The sequence below is a fragment of the Etheostoma cragini genome, chromosome 21 (assembly GCF_013103735.1).
Source record: "Etheostoma cragini isolate CJK2018 chromosome 21, CSU_Ecrag_1.0, whole genome shotgun sequence".
NCBI classification, from domain to species: Eukaryota; Metazoa; Chordata; class Actinopteri; order Perciformes; family Percidae; genus Etheostoma; species Etheostoma cragini.
In genome coordinates this window covers 20,733,989-20,750,553 of record NC_048427.1, presented here as the reverse complement: position 1 = coordinate 20,750,553, position 16,565 = coordinate 20,733,989, and the positions used below count along the sequence as shown (strand labels likewise).

At 39.3% G+C, this 16,565-nt stretch overlaps 1 protein-coding gene across 2 annotated transcripts in view; it reads right to left on the bottom strand.

The window, feature by feature from the left end:
• mbtd1 (mbt domain containing 1) overlaps positions 1-16,565 on the bottom strand; it is a 21,591-nt gene continuing 5,026 nt past the window's right edge. The window contains exons 9-17 of one of the 2 annotated variants that reach the window (XM_034861064.1): positions 15,675-15,909; positions 14,398-14,453; positions 12,645-12,749; positions 12,357-12,504; positions 11,182-11,264; positions 10,225-10,459; positions 8,005-8,076; positions 6,826-6,981; positions 1-6,076 (exon numbers count right to left, since the gene is read on the bottom strand). In XM_034861064.1, coding sequence (XP_034716955.1) covers positions 5,958-6,076; positions 6,826-6,981; positions 8,005-8,076; positions 10,225-10,459; positions 11,182-11,264; positions 12,357-12,504; positions 12,645-12,749; positions 14,398-14,453; positions 15,675-15,909 — 1,209 coding nt within the window. In that variant the 3' untranslated portion in view covers positions 1-5,957. The remainder of the gene's footprint in view (positions 6,077-6,825; positions 6,982-8,004; positions 8,077-10,224; positions 10,460-11,181; positions 11,265-12,356; positions 12,505-12,644; positions 12,750-14,397; positions 14,454-15,674; positions 15,910-16,565) is intronic. The other variant, XM_034861065.1, reaches the window with a different exon arrangement.

Genomic DNA, 16,565 nt, shown 5'->3' with positions numbered 1-16,565 from the left:
GAAGTCGTAAGCCTTTTTATTCAGTGTAAAAGTCCGATCTTACAAAAACCACCAGATAAACTCTCACAGCCATGCAGTTGTAAACGAAGAAGCCATCCATTACAACCAATATATGATCCAAACATTTGGCTTTATTTACAAAGTCTATCAAAGCTCGATCACATCACAAATTTACCATATGAAAGGAAAATGGTATACACTATCAAAAAGATGTACAAACTTTAAACTGCAATCTAATAATGTACCTCAGGGGTCAATGTTAATATCAATAGATTTATAACTATTAACATAGATTTTTTTTTTTCATTTGTATCCAAAATAAATTTTGCACCATAACCCTCTAAACTCACAATTATTTTCAGACAATAGTAATCCCAATACATTAAGTCATTTTTATCAAATATATATATAGCACCACAATATAATGGTTTAATATAATCAGGGGGGCTATCACATACAAAAGACCCGTGTTAGTATCCAAGAAAAAAAACAAATATTCAACTCCAGCCTGTTCCTCACCACTGTGCACATCTGGCAGAACCCGTCCAGGTGCAGGAGGAACTCTGCAGAGTCCTGTTATGGAAGCCCATCACTCTCGGGGAGAGAACAAATACTCCGCAATTTAAAATCTACTTTTCAGTTTTGAGATACCTCAACATTTGATGCCAAAATGATGATAGTCAACATGAAATGCATTAAATGTACAATAGTCAAAATTGTGAGGTACTAAGTAATAATGTTGACCTTCTAAGCCAAAATTAAGATACTTATGAAGATTTGGTCAACATTGAGAAGAGCAAAAAAAATGTAATTGTGTTTTGAATGTTTCATTTAAGTAGACACCATGCATTAGTAAGTCAGAATTTTGAATTAGTATCTCGTCCTATTTCTTAAAAATATGGGTTTTGCATGAGTATTTTATATCAAACCCAACTATAATATATTTTCTTTCTATTCGTGGCAGAAATGGGCTTCCATACGTTGATTACAGCGGAAGAGGAAGTACACAGACCGAAGAACAACCACAACAAAAAAACAAGCTCATCACAACATCGGCACAACGTGTTCTGTTCTACATGCACGGAGTTGATCAGTCTCACATCAACCCACTGCTTCGACCTCCAGCTACTGATGCCCAAACACTTTAAATACACAGCGACCCGTGGAGGGAGGACAAACCTGTTCCATTTCTAGATTTGGGGATCAAGGTGAAACAATAAAATTTAATATCTACAAGGAAACATGAGAAACAGATCCCAAACAGTGTTGATTGTGCATTTGATTATTTAGGGTTAAACTAGAAGAGGGTAGCAGCAGTTAGTCCATAGAAGAGTCTTTATTTTCTTTTTTGTACTAAGATATTAATGCAGTTTGGTCATGGAGTACTTTATGCATCCAACATCAGAAGGAAATAACTGGTGTGACAGATCCTAACCTGAAACCTGTCTGCATCAAATGATTGTGAGACACTGTCTTTTATTGCTCATTTGGTCTTAGAAGCTTAGCGTTCCAGCTGCGCTTTGTATCCAATCAGATCAGGAGACAAATGAAAAAGGAAAACTGGTAGAAAACAAATCTCATATCTCGTTAAGAAATAAAAGAAAAACCGGAAGCCACAAAAAGAACAAATCACGCTCTAAAAAAGCAACAAACATCCAGCCACGTTGGTGACTCATTTCCATGAAGAATTTAACAAGAAGAACTACAAACATGGACAAGAAGACATGAAGTAGCTAGTGAGATAAGACATTTGTTGTTTGAATAATATGGAAGTAAAAACCGGCCCTAACAATTAGTCTGGAAAGCAAATGAATACCTTAATGTGAAATTTAACCACTACGGGATACTTCATTTTAAATACCACTGAATTCAGAGTATTAATATATTTTACTCTGAAAACTATCCATTTAAACTGCTATGATTTCAATTGTACTTCAGCTTCATTTAAAATGGTGCAATTTCAAAAATTGGACTTTGAAATGGTCGAATACATGTCTAAAACAAGAGGAAGAAATTATGATAATAATTGCGCACTTAAGAAAAAAATGAACTAGACTTTATATCATTTTTTAAGGAACTTCTATCTGAATTTGTGTGCAACAATTTAAACTTTTTTTGCTTGATAAGTAAATAAAACCAAGAGTTTCATATTACATTACAGCATTGTGTGTGTGGTAGTGGTTACTATTGTAACTATAGTACTATTTCAGCTGCTCATAAGGTTTCTAGTTATTACGTATTATTTGCTTTCACCAAAAAGATGCACATGATTTGCATTTGAGCCTCCCAGACCCGTCTAATTCAGACATGTTACGACGCTTACACCCGAAAAAGAAAAAGAGAAACAAACTTCCTGAGAATCTACTCATGAACCTTACTGGTAGAAAGAGAAATGGTGGATCATTTACCGTCACTGAGTTTTAAATCTGCTCTGCATTTCTGTTTGTGAACCCACTCTCACAAAAATCACAGTTATACAATACCATTTAGTTAAATTATCTCATATGTTAATTATATTAATGTAGTGATTATGACAGTTGAGGGTGCTATACCTTTCATTTAACATAGCAAAATAATATCGGATCTATTATTATTGCATATCATTCAAATTAGAAGACGTCATGTGCTCTGATAAAATTCTTCCATGTTTGGTGTCTAGTCTTCAAGTGGATCGTTTTAGCTAATCATCTTCGTTTGCATATGCTAACACAATTCCATAGTCTATTTCACGCTGTCTTTTTAATTTTCATTTTAGCTAAACGTGGCTAGCATCAGGAGGTAGTAAACAGCTGCAAAGATTTAGCTCTAAGAAGAATGAAAGGAGTCTAGTCTTTTGTAACTCCATACCATCATAGTCATGAAGCATATATATCTATAATATACTGTATGTATTTATGCCACTTTTAGATGCCGTCGTGTTATGTGAATGCTGCCCTCAGACTATTGGAAAAGCATTTTCATGTTTCAGTATTGACAACAAACCTGTTATTCTGTGGCTCAGGTGAATCATAAACTAGCTTGCATACATATGGCTCTGACATAAGAACAACCTAAGCAATAAAAAAAATTAAAAAATCATGAATGCTTTGCATTTTACCCTAACAAAATATTTAACATTCTTTTTAGTATATGGACAACAAAACAGTTGGATGAGCCCAACCTCTTATTTTCAGTAACATAAACCAAAGTCTGATGCTACACTTGCTGAAGTACGGAGTCTGAAGTGTGCCACGTTTCAGTGTTTAATTCTAGTCATCAATAAATTACTCATTTTTGAAAAGCAATGATCCATTAATTGAATATAACTTTAAGTAATGCATTTAAAAAGAAATCACATTCATTTCTCAATTTGACTTTGCTTACAACTCTTATAAGTAAATAGAATAAAAGTGTACTACTTAAATATTCCACATGGACCGTCCTGCGAACACAGCGGGCCATCAGAGCTCCTGGAGAGAAAGGCACTCTGTGGGTGGTCTGTTGGACTTTCTCCAAAATAAAAATGTCTGGCATTGCATTTTAAAATCCAACTATCATAAGGATATTTTTATGTAGGGTTGCTTTTATCAATATCAATTTGTAATGCATTATCAAAACAAAAAACATATTTGCTTTTCTAAAATGTATTAACTGACTATAATCTATTACTGAATAAGTCTATAAATCTGATGGCAAACTTCAGACTCCATAGAAGCAAGGAGGAGGAGTTCCAGATGTCCTCCTCTGCGTATAAATACAGCAGACATTGTCCAAAAGACAACAGAAACACACGCATCTGCAGTCTGAATCACTGCTGTAGTGAAACCTTCGACAGGATGTAAGTGAAGTACCTGCCAGCGTCTACAATATATCTGAATATACTGAACTGTCCGGTTTGGCTGAACCCACATCGGTCCGCTGTGTCGTCTGAGGTTGGTCACCTGACAGCAGCTCCACCCAGACTGGAAAAGGTCAGCGGACATGCTGTAGGGTTGGACAGTGTCAGCGTGTACCCTATCATACCAGTAAGGTTTCCTTTTTACACAACACACCCTGCAGCTCACCTCCAGTCACTATGTTCATTTGTTGCTCATTTAGTATTTCTTTAAAACTTAGATATTTTTAAATGGGAAGAAAAGACTTCTCTCCACAGCTTCATTTCTGTTCAAAATTACAGCACAAAGAAAATGGAACCCTCACACGGACCCATACATGTGAGCCAGGGCACCCCTGGGCTCATAAGCACTGCTGGACTCTTGCTACAGCAAGTTAGTTCTGATTTCTGTGATAGGTCCCTACTTAAAGTCCACATCAGGGTCTCAAGCCACCGTACGCTGTTCCCACATTAGATATGTGCTCTCCTGATTAAGCTTATCTCAGCTAATGCAATCTACTGTTATCTACCGGCAGGTTTAAAGGAAAATGTTGTGCGAAGGTCACAGTTTTGTAACAAAAAACAGATATTCTCCACTTAATATAGCTGAAGGATATTAAGATGTATAAATGTGCAGTGTTAGTGAAAGCCATATAGAATGTGCGAAAGGATTTCTGTAATTAAATAAAACAAAGGTTTTGGATTACTATTTTAGTTTTTTACACACACACACACACACACACACACACACACACACACACACACACACACACACACACACACACACACACACACACACACACACACACACACACACACACACACACACACACACACACACACACACACACACACACACACACACACACACTAACGTCACCCCTCAGACGTTGGCTGAGAAATTCTGAATAACAATTTATATAGTTCAAAATATTAATCAACAAATAAAGAATCTATTTCATTTTGGTGACTTTGATAAATCGTAGGTGGTAAGAACTGAATGATGTGGTTGAAAGGGAACTAGATCTTCTGTAATGGTTGAATCAGAAATGAGTGCGCGGTGGAGATCTTTATGGCCAATATTAAAAGTAATAAAGCAACTAAAAAAAGTCAGTAATGCTGAGCAGCACTGTACTAACAACTCTCTTCAAATCACAATCCTTTATAGTTATACTCTGTAGTTCTATTTGAATAGGTCTCCACATTCTATATGAATATAATCACTTTTATGGAACAATGCACATTAAGTTTTTCACACAGCCACCAAAAATTTAAATGCAAAAAAAAAAAAAAAAAAAAAAAAAAAAAAAAAAAAAAGTACAACAAGACAAAAACAACTCCAAAATCATTACAAAATAAAAAATAAAAAACAACTTCAAGTACTATTAACAAAGTATAAGTCCACCTGGCAATATTGTTCAGAAGAAAATAATCAAAATATACACAACTCTGTTCCTCTTACTCCCAGCCTCTGTTTTCTCTGCAGGCCGTTTGTTCAGTGGCGGACTCTGACCTGAAAACCACACAAACAGACACACAAACACACACACACACACACGCACGCACACACGCACACACGCACACGCACACACACACACACACAAACGCTAGACCTGGCTCAATAAATGGTTCTCACAGTTTCTACAGGTCTCTGTGGCGGCCCAGATTGTGGCAGAGGCAGGTGGGCTGGTGTTGACTTGCAGGACTCCCATTTCTATGAGAAAAGGGCAGATTTTTTTTTTCTATCCGAATATCTCGTCTGATTGGAAGGTCCAGACAGGAAAGGAGAGAATGATGTTGTGTCATCCGTAGGTGGTAGGAAAGAGAATGCCCAAACGTATGTGACCCAGGTTTTGTGACTGATTATGTGCACACACAGCTACAAGGTTAGAAACCGGTTCAGAGGGATGTTCCCTTCAGGGTTTTTCAGAAGCATGAAAGTGCCCCCTTCTCCTTGTCATCAGCATCTCCTTTACTGACTCCGTAGAAGGCCCGTGGCATTGGTCTGAGTGAGATTTGAGACTGGTTTGACACTCCAAGTTCCTGACCTTGCTGGGGTTTTCCAGAGGTGTCCTGCCCCGGTTCGTCCTTCTCCGCTCCGACCTCAGGGTTCCTGTTTGATGTAGTAGCTGCCGGAGCCGTTGCTTTCCTGGTCGGAGGTGCCCTGTGAGAAGGTAAACTCGTCCATCTCAGCCGTCTCCTCCTTCATTCGCATGAGAGACTCTACAGACAGGGCAGAGACACATGGGAGACAACAACGGCACAGGTGAGCCAGTGGTGTTCGTGTACTTGGGAGTAAGATCCTGGAGGGGCCTTTGTCCCAGGTGTTAATTTTAACTTCCCATGCACGGTTAGCATCAAGATAACTACTTCAAATGAAAGAAAACATGCCAAAGGACTGCTTGAAACTTAAAGTGCCCATATTATGAAAAAGAAAATTGAGTTTTATTTTGTGTCTCTGGTGCTTCCACGTGCATACAAACTTGAAAAAAACCTTTCCATGCGGTTTTGAGTGAGATACAGTTTCTGAATGTCCTCAGTCTTCTGTCTCCGGGTGAGCTGTTCAACATCTGCACGGCTTTCTACGTCACTAGAGACGAGGTGGCTAACTGTAGCACATGCTAGTGCTAGCATGGACGCTTGTTCTCAATGGAAAACCACTGCTCCAAAAAAAAAATAAAAAAGTTTTTTAAACCTATTCTTGGACAACCTTAAAATATGTTTTGGAACCTGAAAATGAGCATAACATGGGCGTTATATATAACCAGACCTTCACTGACATGAAGAAATATTCATGGGAAAAACAGCGACAACAACAAGGTTGATGTAAGAGGACAACATGCAGCATCAGCAGCATCCAGCTCCACAGCGAGGCCCTGTGCGAGGACTCAGACGACCGTCTTCTGTTAAAAATGACGTCGAGCTTCAGAAGGCTCGGTGCCGTGCTGGTTTTATTGTTAGTGTGACGTTACCTGATTTGTGGGTTTGGTGGAGGTGGGTTCGGGGTCGGGGCCGAGAGGGCCCCTGGGCAGGATAAGGGGGCGGACTCTGTTCTTCGTCCCCCGAGAAGCTGCTCCTCCGCCTGCCTGTCTGACTGAAGGGCCGCCGACCAACTGGAATCTTCCTCTCTAAACACCAAGCCAGACTCGGGTAAGCTACCAGGGGCTCATTACACACAGGGGTTCAGTTCAACTATTGTTGATTTGGAATATGTATTGTGATAAAAAGGTTACAGTTCAGGGAGATATTTCTTTATTTAACCTCACACTGTTATTAGTTGAATCAATATGCCCATCTGAATAAGCCCCTGGTAAGCTGTAATCAGACTGCCAAGCCCAAGTAAGCAAATACACTGTTAGCTACCAAGAACAGAGCTAAAGCAACTGTAACAAATGTATGGAAGTCCGTGGCTGCCAATATTAAATAATGAATAATTCAATTAGCGTTTTCCATTTGCATGGCCATGATGTTTGGCAACATGAAAATCTTAAATAGTAAAATAAAAAGTAAAATAAGAACATCTAAAATATTGCAAAAAAAGAAACAGCTCGTTAGTGTACACCTACGAATTGCATTTGCTTTAAGAAAAATCAAACTGAACAAGAGAGAATCTTTCATGTTCAAATTAAAAAGAATGTGTAAATTACACTGGAAAATTTGTCAGTGAAGTTTTCATTAATTCCTTTGGATTTTGTCATACATTCTGTGCACACAAATGGCATTTCAATTTGATTAAATTACTATATTTGTATTGGCAGCCATAGACTTCCATATTACTGCTAAATTTGACCAATTTAGCATTAGCTTTGACTTTTGTTTGTGAAAATGTGGACCAACACATGGGTGCGACACCAGGCCTTCTGCTCTTAAATACCTGAAGTAAACAAACACTTTGCACCCAAGTGTGCAGACATTGTGTTAAGAACTATCCCACTCGAAAGGGAAAAGACAGAACTTTTGTCTCTCTACAACAACTAGCAATGTGCCACAACAGGTCCGATGAAAACACTCCTGACACACCGAGCAGATGGCCAATCTGACAGCAGCAGAGTTTCTACCACGAGCGTAGCCAGTGACAGTAAGAGGAACACGAGAAGAAGAAGGAATGAGGGAAGTGAAAAGAAATCAACAGTGCACAACGGATTACTCACTTTTCTTTTGGCCTTTATACTGCTGGGCCTTTTTCTTCTGCTTGGGTACAGATTGAGGCATTTCTCTGTTACCTGAAAGAAGACCATAAGACAGGAAACTATAGGACATTTGTGGACAGTGAGGTAAAGTGAGGCACAAACCAGGAAAACAAATATAAATAGAGCATATACTAACACAACCTACAATTAGGGGTGCAATCGATCTGCAATGACTCGACCAATCCACAGTAAATACAGTATTTTTTGTCAACGCCACGCAGTATTTAGTCACGGTAGGCTGGCAACTCACGTTGTGATGCCACAGCAATCCCTGGCCTTGTGTAAGTTACATTAAATTAATTCCAATGAGTTTCACACCCTGAGGTATACAGATTCTAAATTGGAGCAGATACTTTGAGTTAAAGTATCAGAATAGGTATTCATGGAGAAAATGCCAAAATTATACATACAATTAAAATGCATCCAGAATATTACCATCCTCAGAAATTGCCTCTGCTGCTAGCCTAAGCTGCAAATACCAACTATTTTCATTGTCACTTAATCTGTCGATAATTGTCTTGATTGGTTCTTTGGTCTATTAAATGTCAGAAAATGGTGAAACGCATGGATCAGTGTTTCCCAAAGTCCAAGATGGCGTTTTTGAATGTCTTGTTTTGTCCACAACTCAAAGATAGTCAGTTAACTGTCACCAAGGAGTGAAGGGACTAGAACATATTCACATTTAAGAAGCTGGTATCACATAATTTTGATCAGGTAACCATAGTGGAACTTCACGGATTTAGACTACAACGACCACAAAGCAATCAGAAATGTCCAACACAAAATCACACAATCAGGAATCAACAGGCTACACCACAAACTCCAGCCTAGTTGCTGGGCTAAACGCAGACATGCCTCCCCCCCCCCACACACACACACACACATAGGCTGAATCTGATAAATCATTTACACCAACAGAAAACCGTCTAAAGCAATCAGTAATACTGCAGCTGGTAAAATCATTTTACTAAAATGCATAACAATCCATTAAACATACCATAGCTGCTCATTATTTGAATAAAGAATCCTTTCTTTCAATTACTTTACATCTAAACAAACTTTAGGTAACGTTACTGCTATGGTTTTGTGATGCTGGCTAGGTCTGCTTCGGTAGGCCAACTGGACCGAAATATGCTGACATTACTGGCTAGGCCAGCTAGAAGGATCCGGCCTGTCATAGAATACGCCCACCATAGTAAACACCAAATTGTTAAATGTCTCCATTTAACCCAGATCTGTGAAAAACGTTTGAATCATCAATCAATAACTAAGAAACATAAAACAACTGTTTTCCCTGGATTGGCGATGGAGAGTTCAGTAAAGCAAATCTTGGAGGAGCAGCTTAATCCCCCATGCCCCTATATTGTTTCTGTTTATAGTATGTATATATTGTGTATAGTGTGTATTTTTTTTTTGTGGTTGTTTTGTATGTGTAAGCAGAGTTTGAGTAACGATGCTCTAATAAGAAATTCCTCTTATGTGTCCTCATACCTGGCAATAAAGCTGATTCTGATTACCAAAATGAGCATAGCTGGTCCACCTTAAAACCAGCCCATCTTGAGTTGGTCAACATGAGCTGAAGTTGTCAATCGCTCCGTTCTTTAACCAGCAACTAGCAAGCAGGGCATGGGAATTGGCTTGGGTTTGGAGGAGCAGCAGCATTTAGTCACTAACAAATAAACTACACAGACTGCTCACAGCTACAGCGGTACTGCCAACTTAATGCTCACCCACATCTCTCTCGATCCCTCCTTTTATTTCAAGCAGCATGTAAACAAAGACTCTTTATTACCTGTGTTGCCTCACTGAGTCACAAACTCAGCATGGCCACACACAAAAAAACAACAACACACACACACAATGGAAGCTAGACAGAAATAATCATCTGTTGTTGACATCGGGCCAGTTTTACTTATCGGACAGATGCAAATATATATTTAAAAAAAAAAACTAACATCAGCCGATACCAACGTTATTGCCGACTGTGCATCCCTAAAAAATAAGCATTACAATTACATAACGAAGTGTCTACCATGCACTAGACGTCGATTCTGCTATGCCGACTTATGTCAGCGACAATCTGCCATTTGGATATTGAGTGTGTCAAGTTGTGACATTTTGGATCAGAAAGTCACCAAAACAAAAGGCTTCCGTGGTTACCCGGTTGTATCATGTTCTTACTCTGTGAGGCGGGGGGTTGCAGCTGGTAGTCAGTCAGCTGACACCAGCCTACGGGGTAGAGGTCAGGTGACTCGCAGTCCACCCACTGGTCATACTCATCCTCCCAGCCGTCAAAGTGGATCCTCAGTAGCCGGTGCACAATCCTTGTCACCGTGGCAACACACACCAGCCGCGGCTCCATCAGATCAACAGCCTCCAGCTTCATGCCTTGGCGGAAACCATGATTGGGAATCTCCTAGAAGTCGCAAACAGCAAATAACACAATTTTGACTAATTTACATAAAACCAAAGCCCAAACATTACTAAGCAGTAAGCTACAGGTGAATGTAAACAGTATGTTCCTGCAAACAGTGGAGAAGCACTGATAAATCCTGAAAACCATTAACCATAGGAATAACGGTTAAAGATATGGGGTTATATGAAAAGGAGAGGGTGAACACAATAGCTTTCAGCAACAAGAAATCTATTTAATTTTTAAAGGTACCTTTAAAAGACCTTACCATTGTTTTTTTTGTTTTTACTTTGACATCAATTTCACAATTCATGCAAGTGATACGGTCATTTTTTTAATGTGTTTCCCTACTAGAGACCCATTGGTTTTACTTAATTTTATGTCAATAAAGCGGTCGGAAGTGTGGTTACACTTCCTCTGAGATGTGCACTACAGCGTTCTCTACACCCTGGTGACAGGCTGACAGGCTGGAGGTGGTAGGGTGTTTTTTTTTGTGTGGTGTTAAATGTTCTACACAAATTGACTGAAATCCCTAATCATACATATTTCATCCAACGCAACTAATCATGGCGCTCTGTTAAACCTGCTACTTTTGGTTTTGAGATGTAGTGGTTTAAAACCCTGTTGCTTTTCTGATTTCTTTATCTGTTGCTGTTATTAATAACCATAAAAAATTATACCAAACACATTAAAACTCAATTAATGAAACCATTAATGAAGCCTACCTTGTTAAAGAGCTTGACAGGAGCAGCTATTGAACCTGTTTCTCTGAGGTAGTCAAACCATTTAAATGGCAGTTTAGTGTACCCTGGGGAAGAGAATCAGTGTTGAGACCAGAACATTAAAAAAACATGAAGATGTTATCAAACTATTTCTAACCACAAAAAATTCACCTAAAAGAGAAATTTAGTACAGGGTAGAGGCAATGTAAGGAAGATGCAAAGTGTCTGAATAAAATGCAAAGTGCGTCATTAATTTCCATCAGGAGGTGCAAGGGAACATGTTCTTTTTTGACACGTTCATGCCAAAATCAACTGGCCAATCACAGCTTGGGGGCAGAACGATGGGCAAAGCTTTTCATCGCCAACACAAGAAGACAACTTCACACATTCAAACTGTTTCCTGTGGCTAGCCAGCTGGAGGCACATTACTTTTAACTGTACATTTAGTTACATATGGTATTGACCGTAATCAATAGGGCTCTGTGCAAATTTACGCAAAAAACAGAAAGCTTCCTTCATTCTCCTAATGAAAACTAATGCCAGTGTCTAATAGACTTTGATTTCTTTGTTGTTATTAGATTTTAATGGTGGTGCGGTTTTGTTTGGGCAGGTGGGAATGCAACAATTGAACTCTGATGCGCACCAAAATTTGTCTTGGTAGGCTTTCTTTTGAACTCTGGCTCGTTTGTGGGTAGAACGCGATGGACCCTGAACTACACCAACTGTGTGGACTAAGCTAGACTAGCTAAAGTTGGAGACAGGCGCTGGAAATGCAGAGCGAAGTCTCGGTGACCAGAGCAGATGTAGATAGGTCGCTCGCGAAACCATGTCTGATTATTTTATTGACAGTAGCTGGTTTAACCATGGAGATGTAAGAGCTATGAACTAGTCCTTCATCCTGTGTTTACTTTCTTGCTCCCACTTTAGACACATCTGACCAATGAGAGGAGAGAACATTATTGCGTGGTTTAAAATGACGCATTTTGATACGCTTGGATTTTTCTTGTGTGAAACCAAACCAAACTAAGGGGAAATTGCTCCAAGTTTACAAACTCAAGTAATTTAGAAACATTTAGGTACTTTAAATTGTCCATACTTCTGTGGTCCTTACGATAGGTTCAAATGCTTAGTTTCATTTCTGAAGGGCGTAAAGAAACAAAGACACGAGTGTCCAGTACCTCTAGGGGGCGTAAGTTCAATGTTGTTGATTTCACAGAAGCCGACAGGGTAGATGGAAGGGGAGGTGCCGTGGTAGCAGAACCAGTCTGATCCATCCACTGCCTCCGAACCATCGATCCCGATCATGAGGTACCCGTCTGCCAACACCTACAGAAAACCAAAATGGCTGGAGTCAGTCTGGAGCAGTCAAGTGAAAGACATTTTAACATAAACAACAAGAACAAGTTTTTCTTTTACTCCAAGATTTCATCACATTACACTGATGTGGAGTCCACAAACACACATACCTTTCTTACAGTGGCTACACATATAGCTGAGAGGTTGAGGGGGTCAATGGCTTCTAACTTCATTCCATCTTTAAACCAATCCCCACTCTGGTCCACATCTTTTACCTGAAACACATTCAGATAGAAAAAATTCAAATTGGGGACAATGATCCAAATATGGTTTACTCGGGCATTGTATTAGCACGCCATGGACATGTTTAAAAACTGTAACATTGGGGAAGTCTTAGGTTTTAAAGGGACAGTGGAAACCTGTCCTATAGATGCATCAGTCCTCCCTCAATATTAGATGTAAACGGCTATCAGGCCTTCTCTCTCAGACGCTGTTATTTAAATTACAACAGATGAAGGTTAGCCCCTTCATTATTGGATGGAATGGTTCTTTTCTGACAAACAGGAAACAGCAGGAAGAGTCAACTCTACTCTTTCTGATACTCTGAACATAAGTACAGGTGGCCCTTAAGGCTGTGTAACCTCGCCTTTACTTTAACAATCGATTGCAGAAACATCTATAGAAATAACCACATCATTAATGTTCAGATAATGCGGTCATACAGTCTACTTACTAAAGATTCAGACATTGCCATCTATAAACAGGAGATAGAGGAGGTAGTGAAGTGGTGCAACAGGCATAACCTGCCACTTAATGTAAATAAAACCAAATTGAAGGTGTACCTGTTGAGCAGGTAACAACAAGTATTTAGGCATAGAATTAGGCTGTCAGTTGCAGTGGTCCCATCAGCTGGAGTGTGATTGCTCAAAGATAAGTCAGCATCTATAATAACAGTGTGCTCTTATTTTGAAATGAAAGCAACATATGATTGCACATAAGTTAGTGTCAAGAATATGATAACCAAAGATTAGAGAATCTCTCGCGAGACGGTAAAGGTTTGTAATGGACCTTGAATCGTTAAGGTTAGAATAGGTTGCCCGGCAGCGAGTGGTAATCGCAAACCTCGGTTTACCATCAGACACAACCATGAGGTAGGTGTGTTGGAAACCCTACCACCATGTACGAGGGCGTTAGATTCAGGGAAACAAGGCTCATTTTGGGTGTTCTTGCAGTGATGGATATCTTGTTCAACACTTTCATTACTGTTAAACTATTAGACTCTCGTTCTACTTAGACATCAGTGAATGTGGTCAGACTACAAGTGACGCTGCTACAAGACTGCTGAGGATCTCCCCAATGGATCTGAAAGAGACATAATAATGAGGCTTGCTCCAACCTAAGTCCAATTCCTTGTGTGTTTATCATACCTGGCGAATAAAGCTGATTCTGATTCTGATTAAGCCTACAATGAAAACTGCACTAAGAATCTCAAGAAGGCAGATTGGTTCTTTAATCATGTATAGCATATATAGGTAACTTCATTAAAAATTAAATTGCGACATTACACCAATGGATCATTATGACTTTTCAATGACCTATATGTTGGCAAGCCATTACTATCAATTCATATAAGGGGTTTACTGTAAAACGCCTGGGTCATGACCCAGCTAACTGTCAACAATCTGCCACCTTTGCAGGTTTGGGGTTAAAACAATTGTTGTTCTGACAACAGTTGCTTTTGAACTATAAGCAGCTTCGAAGAACAAAAAAAATCCCCAATTTTCTATTCAGTATAAATTAGCTATCCACATACGGATAACAGGAGCCAATGACTGATAAGGACATGCCTGGTTATCAATTTAATGTGTTGGACTGTTTCTAAAGAGAGGCTTTTAGGATAGTAAAAAAAAGAAGTAGTTTTACCTTATGGAAGAATGGTGCAGGCGCATCAACTTGACCCTCAATTTTCTTTGTAACATCTGTAAAAACATAGATTGATACCAAAATGACTTGCCTGAGCTGAAGATGCTTCAGCAATATACACGCTAAAGAAGTCACCAGTTGTTTTAGAGATAGTCTTTTCGACTTTTTTAAATGAAACTATGAATTTGTGACTCGATTTTAAAGGTTTACACTACCATAGACAGAATACCAGCTGTCATCAGTTGCATTGTTTCTTTAACCAGGTTAGCAGTTTTCATATTACATTATGTGCTTACATAATTACAAAAGGGTTCACCAATGTTTTCTCAGTTAGTTTTTTTAAAATGATATCAGATTAGTGAACAGAATGTGCCTTTGGAACATTGGATGAATGGTTTCTGATAAAGGGCAATGTAGATATTGCATTAAAGATCAGCCCCCACTCATATCAGCTGGTATTCTGTCTATTACGGAGTGGGGTATGAACATTTGTAAGTGACCCCAAACTTGTGAGCGGTAGTGTATGTCTTGGTAAGTTTTCTGCTGTGGCTGAAAGCCACAGGGCAGGGAAGTCAGGAAGCATTGATTTTGGTTTATGGGATATGTTGACAATAGCAAAAATATAGCCGGGATCCCAGCCAAACTTAGCCCCGCCCACAACGTTTGAGGTATGGAAGTTTGGCCTGGACTTGATCCGTTGTGGAGCAACTATGCTCGAACCAGAGCTGTTTGAACCAATCAGATTGTTAGGGGGGGGCTTTATAAGATGATGAACAGATGATCAACAGCAACGTAATCTTCTTCCAGAGTGCATGCAGTTGAGTTCTGCTGTCTATGTGTCGCTCAACATATGTTGCATAACATGTTGCTCTGATTGGTTGTAGGTCTATTCAATTGAGTGCAGAGGCATTTTTTTTCCTGGTTTGGTTGAAACACGCCCCATATTCACAGCCTATTGGAGCAGTATCAGACTCATATTCTGACTAGAATCTATGACCACATCAGGCTAGCAAAATTATAGAATGTAGCCAGGATTATCTTCTAAAGCTTTTCAGTATTAAACTATCTTTACACGTGATCAACACATTAAAATCCCTAGAATAGAAAAAGATACAACAATACAGATTTTAAATATAGTATTTAACATCTTCAATATTTTGCATCCTCAGCATTTATCACACCCTGTTTATACCAGTTATCCTGAAAAAGGAATTCATTGTTTTTACGATACCATATACTTACAGACTTTAGTATAATTGGATTTTTTCCAAACTCACCGGATCGTTTGAAGCGGTGTCCAATGCTGCGCGACCAGCCTATATTATGGATTAGGGGGCTGTACATGTGGCACCAGAAGTCATCCGACCCGTCCTGGCTCTCCTCATAGACCAGCCTGAGGCGACCTCCGATTACCTGCTCCACCAGTGCCACCCGTGTCCGGCACAGGTAGTTTTTATCAACCACCTCTACCCGCATTAGCTTCTTAAACGGGTACTGCAAGTTCTCGTGTACCTATGGTGAGAAATTGTACATTGATTTAACAAAGGCAAAACCACTGTTCCATCATTCCCACTGCTATAATTACTATGAATCATGCACAACAAAACAAAAAAGCCCACAAATTAACTAAATAATAATTAATAAAATATCAGACAGAACAGCTCGCAGGATTGTGAGAAAAGCAAGTCCAAACCCACGTTAGACGGCCCGATCCATCCAGAAAGACCTGGAGACAATGGCGTTGTGCTACACCATTCCACTATAAAGAGATACTCGTACAAACATGGTCTTCATGAAGAAGAAAACCTCTTCTACGTCCTCATCCCCAAAATCCACCTTTGAAGTTTGCAAATGAACATATAGACAAGCCTGATGCATTGTGGGAACAAGTTCTGTGGACCTGTGGTTACAATATAATATTTTGGGCGGAACGAGGAAAGGGTACGTTTGGAGAAGAAAGGGCACAGAATTTAATGAAAAAAACCTCTGTCCAACTGTTAAGCATGGGGGGGTGGATCAAACATGCTTTGGGGTTGTATTGCAGCCAGTGGCGAAGGGAACATTTCATGAGTAGAAAGAAAAATAGATTCAATAAAATTTCAGCAAATTTTGGATGCTAACTTGATGCCATCTGTGAAAAAGCTGAAGTTAAAGAGAGGATGGCTTCT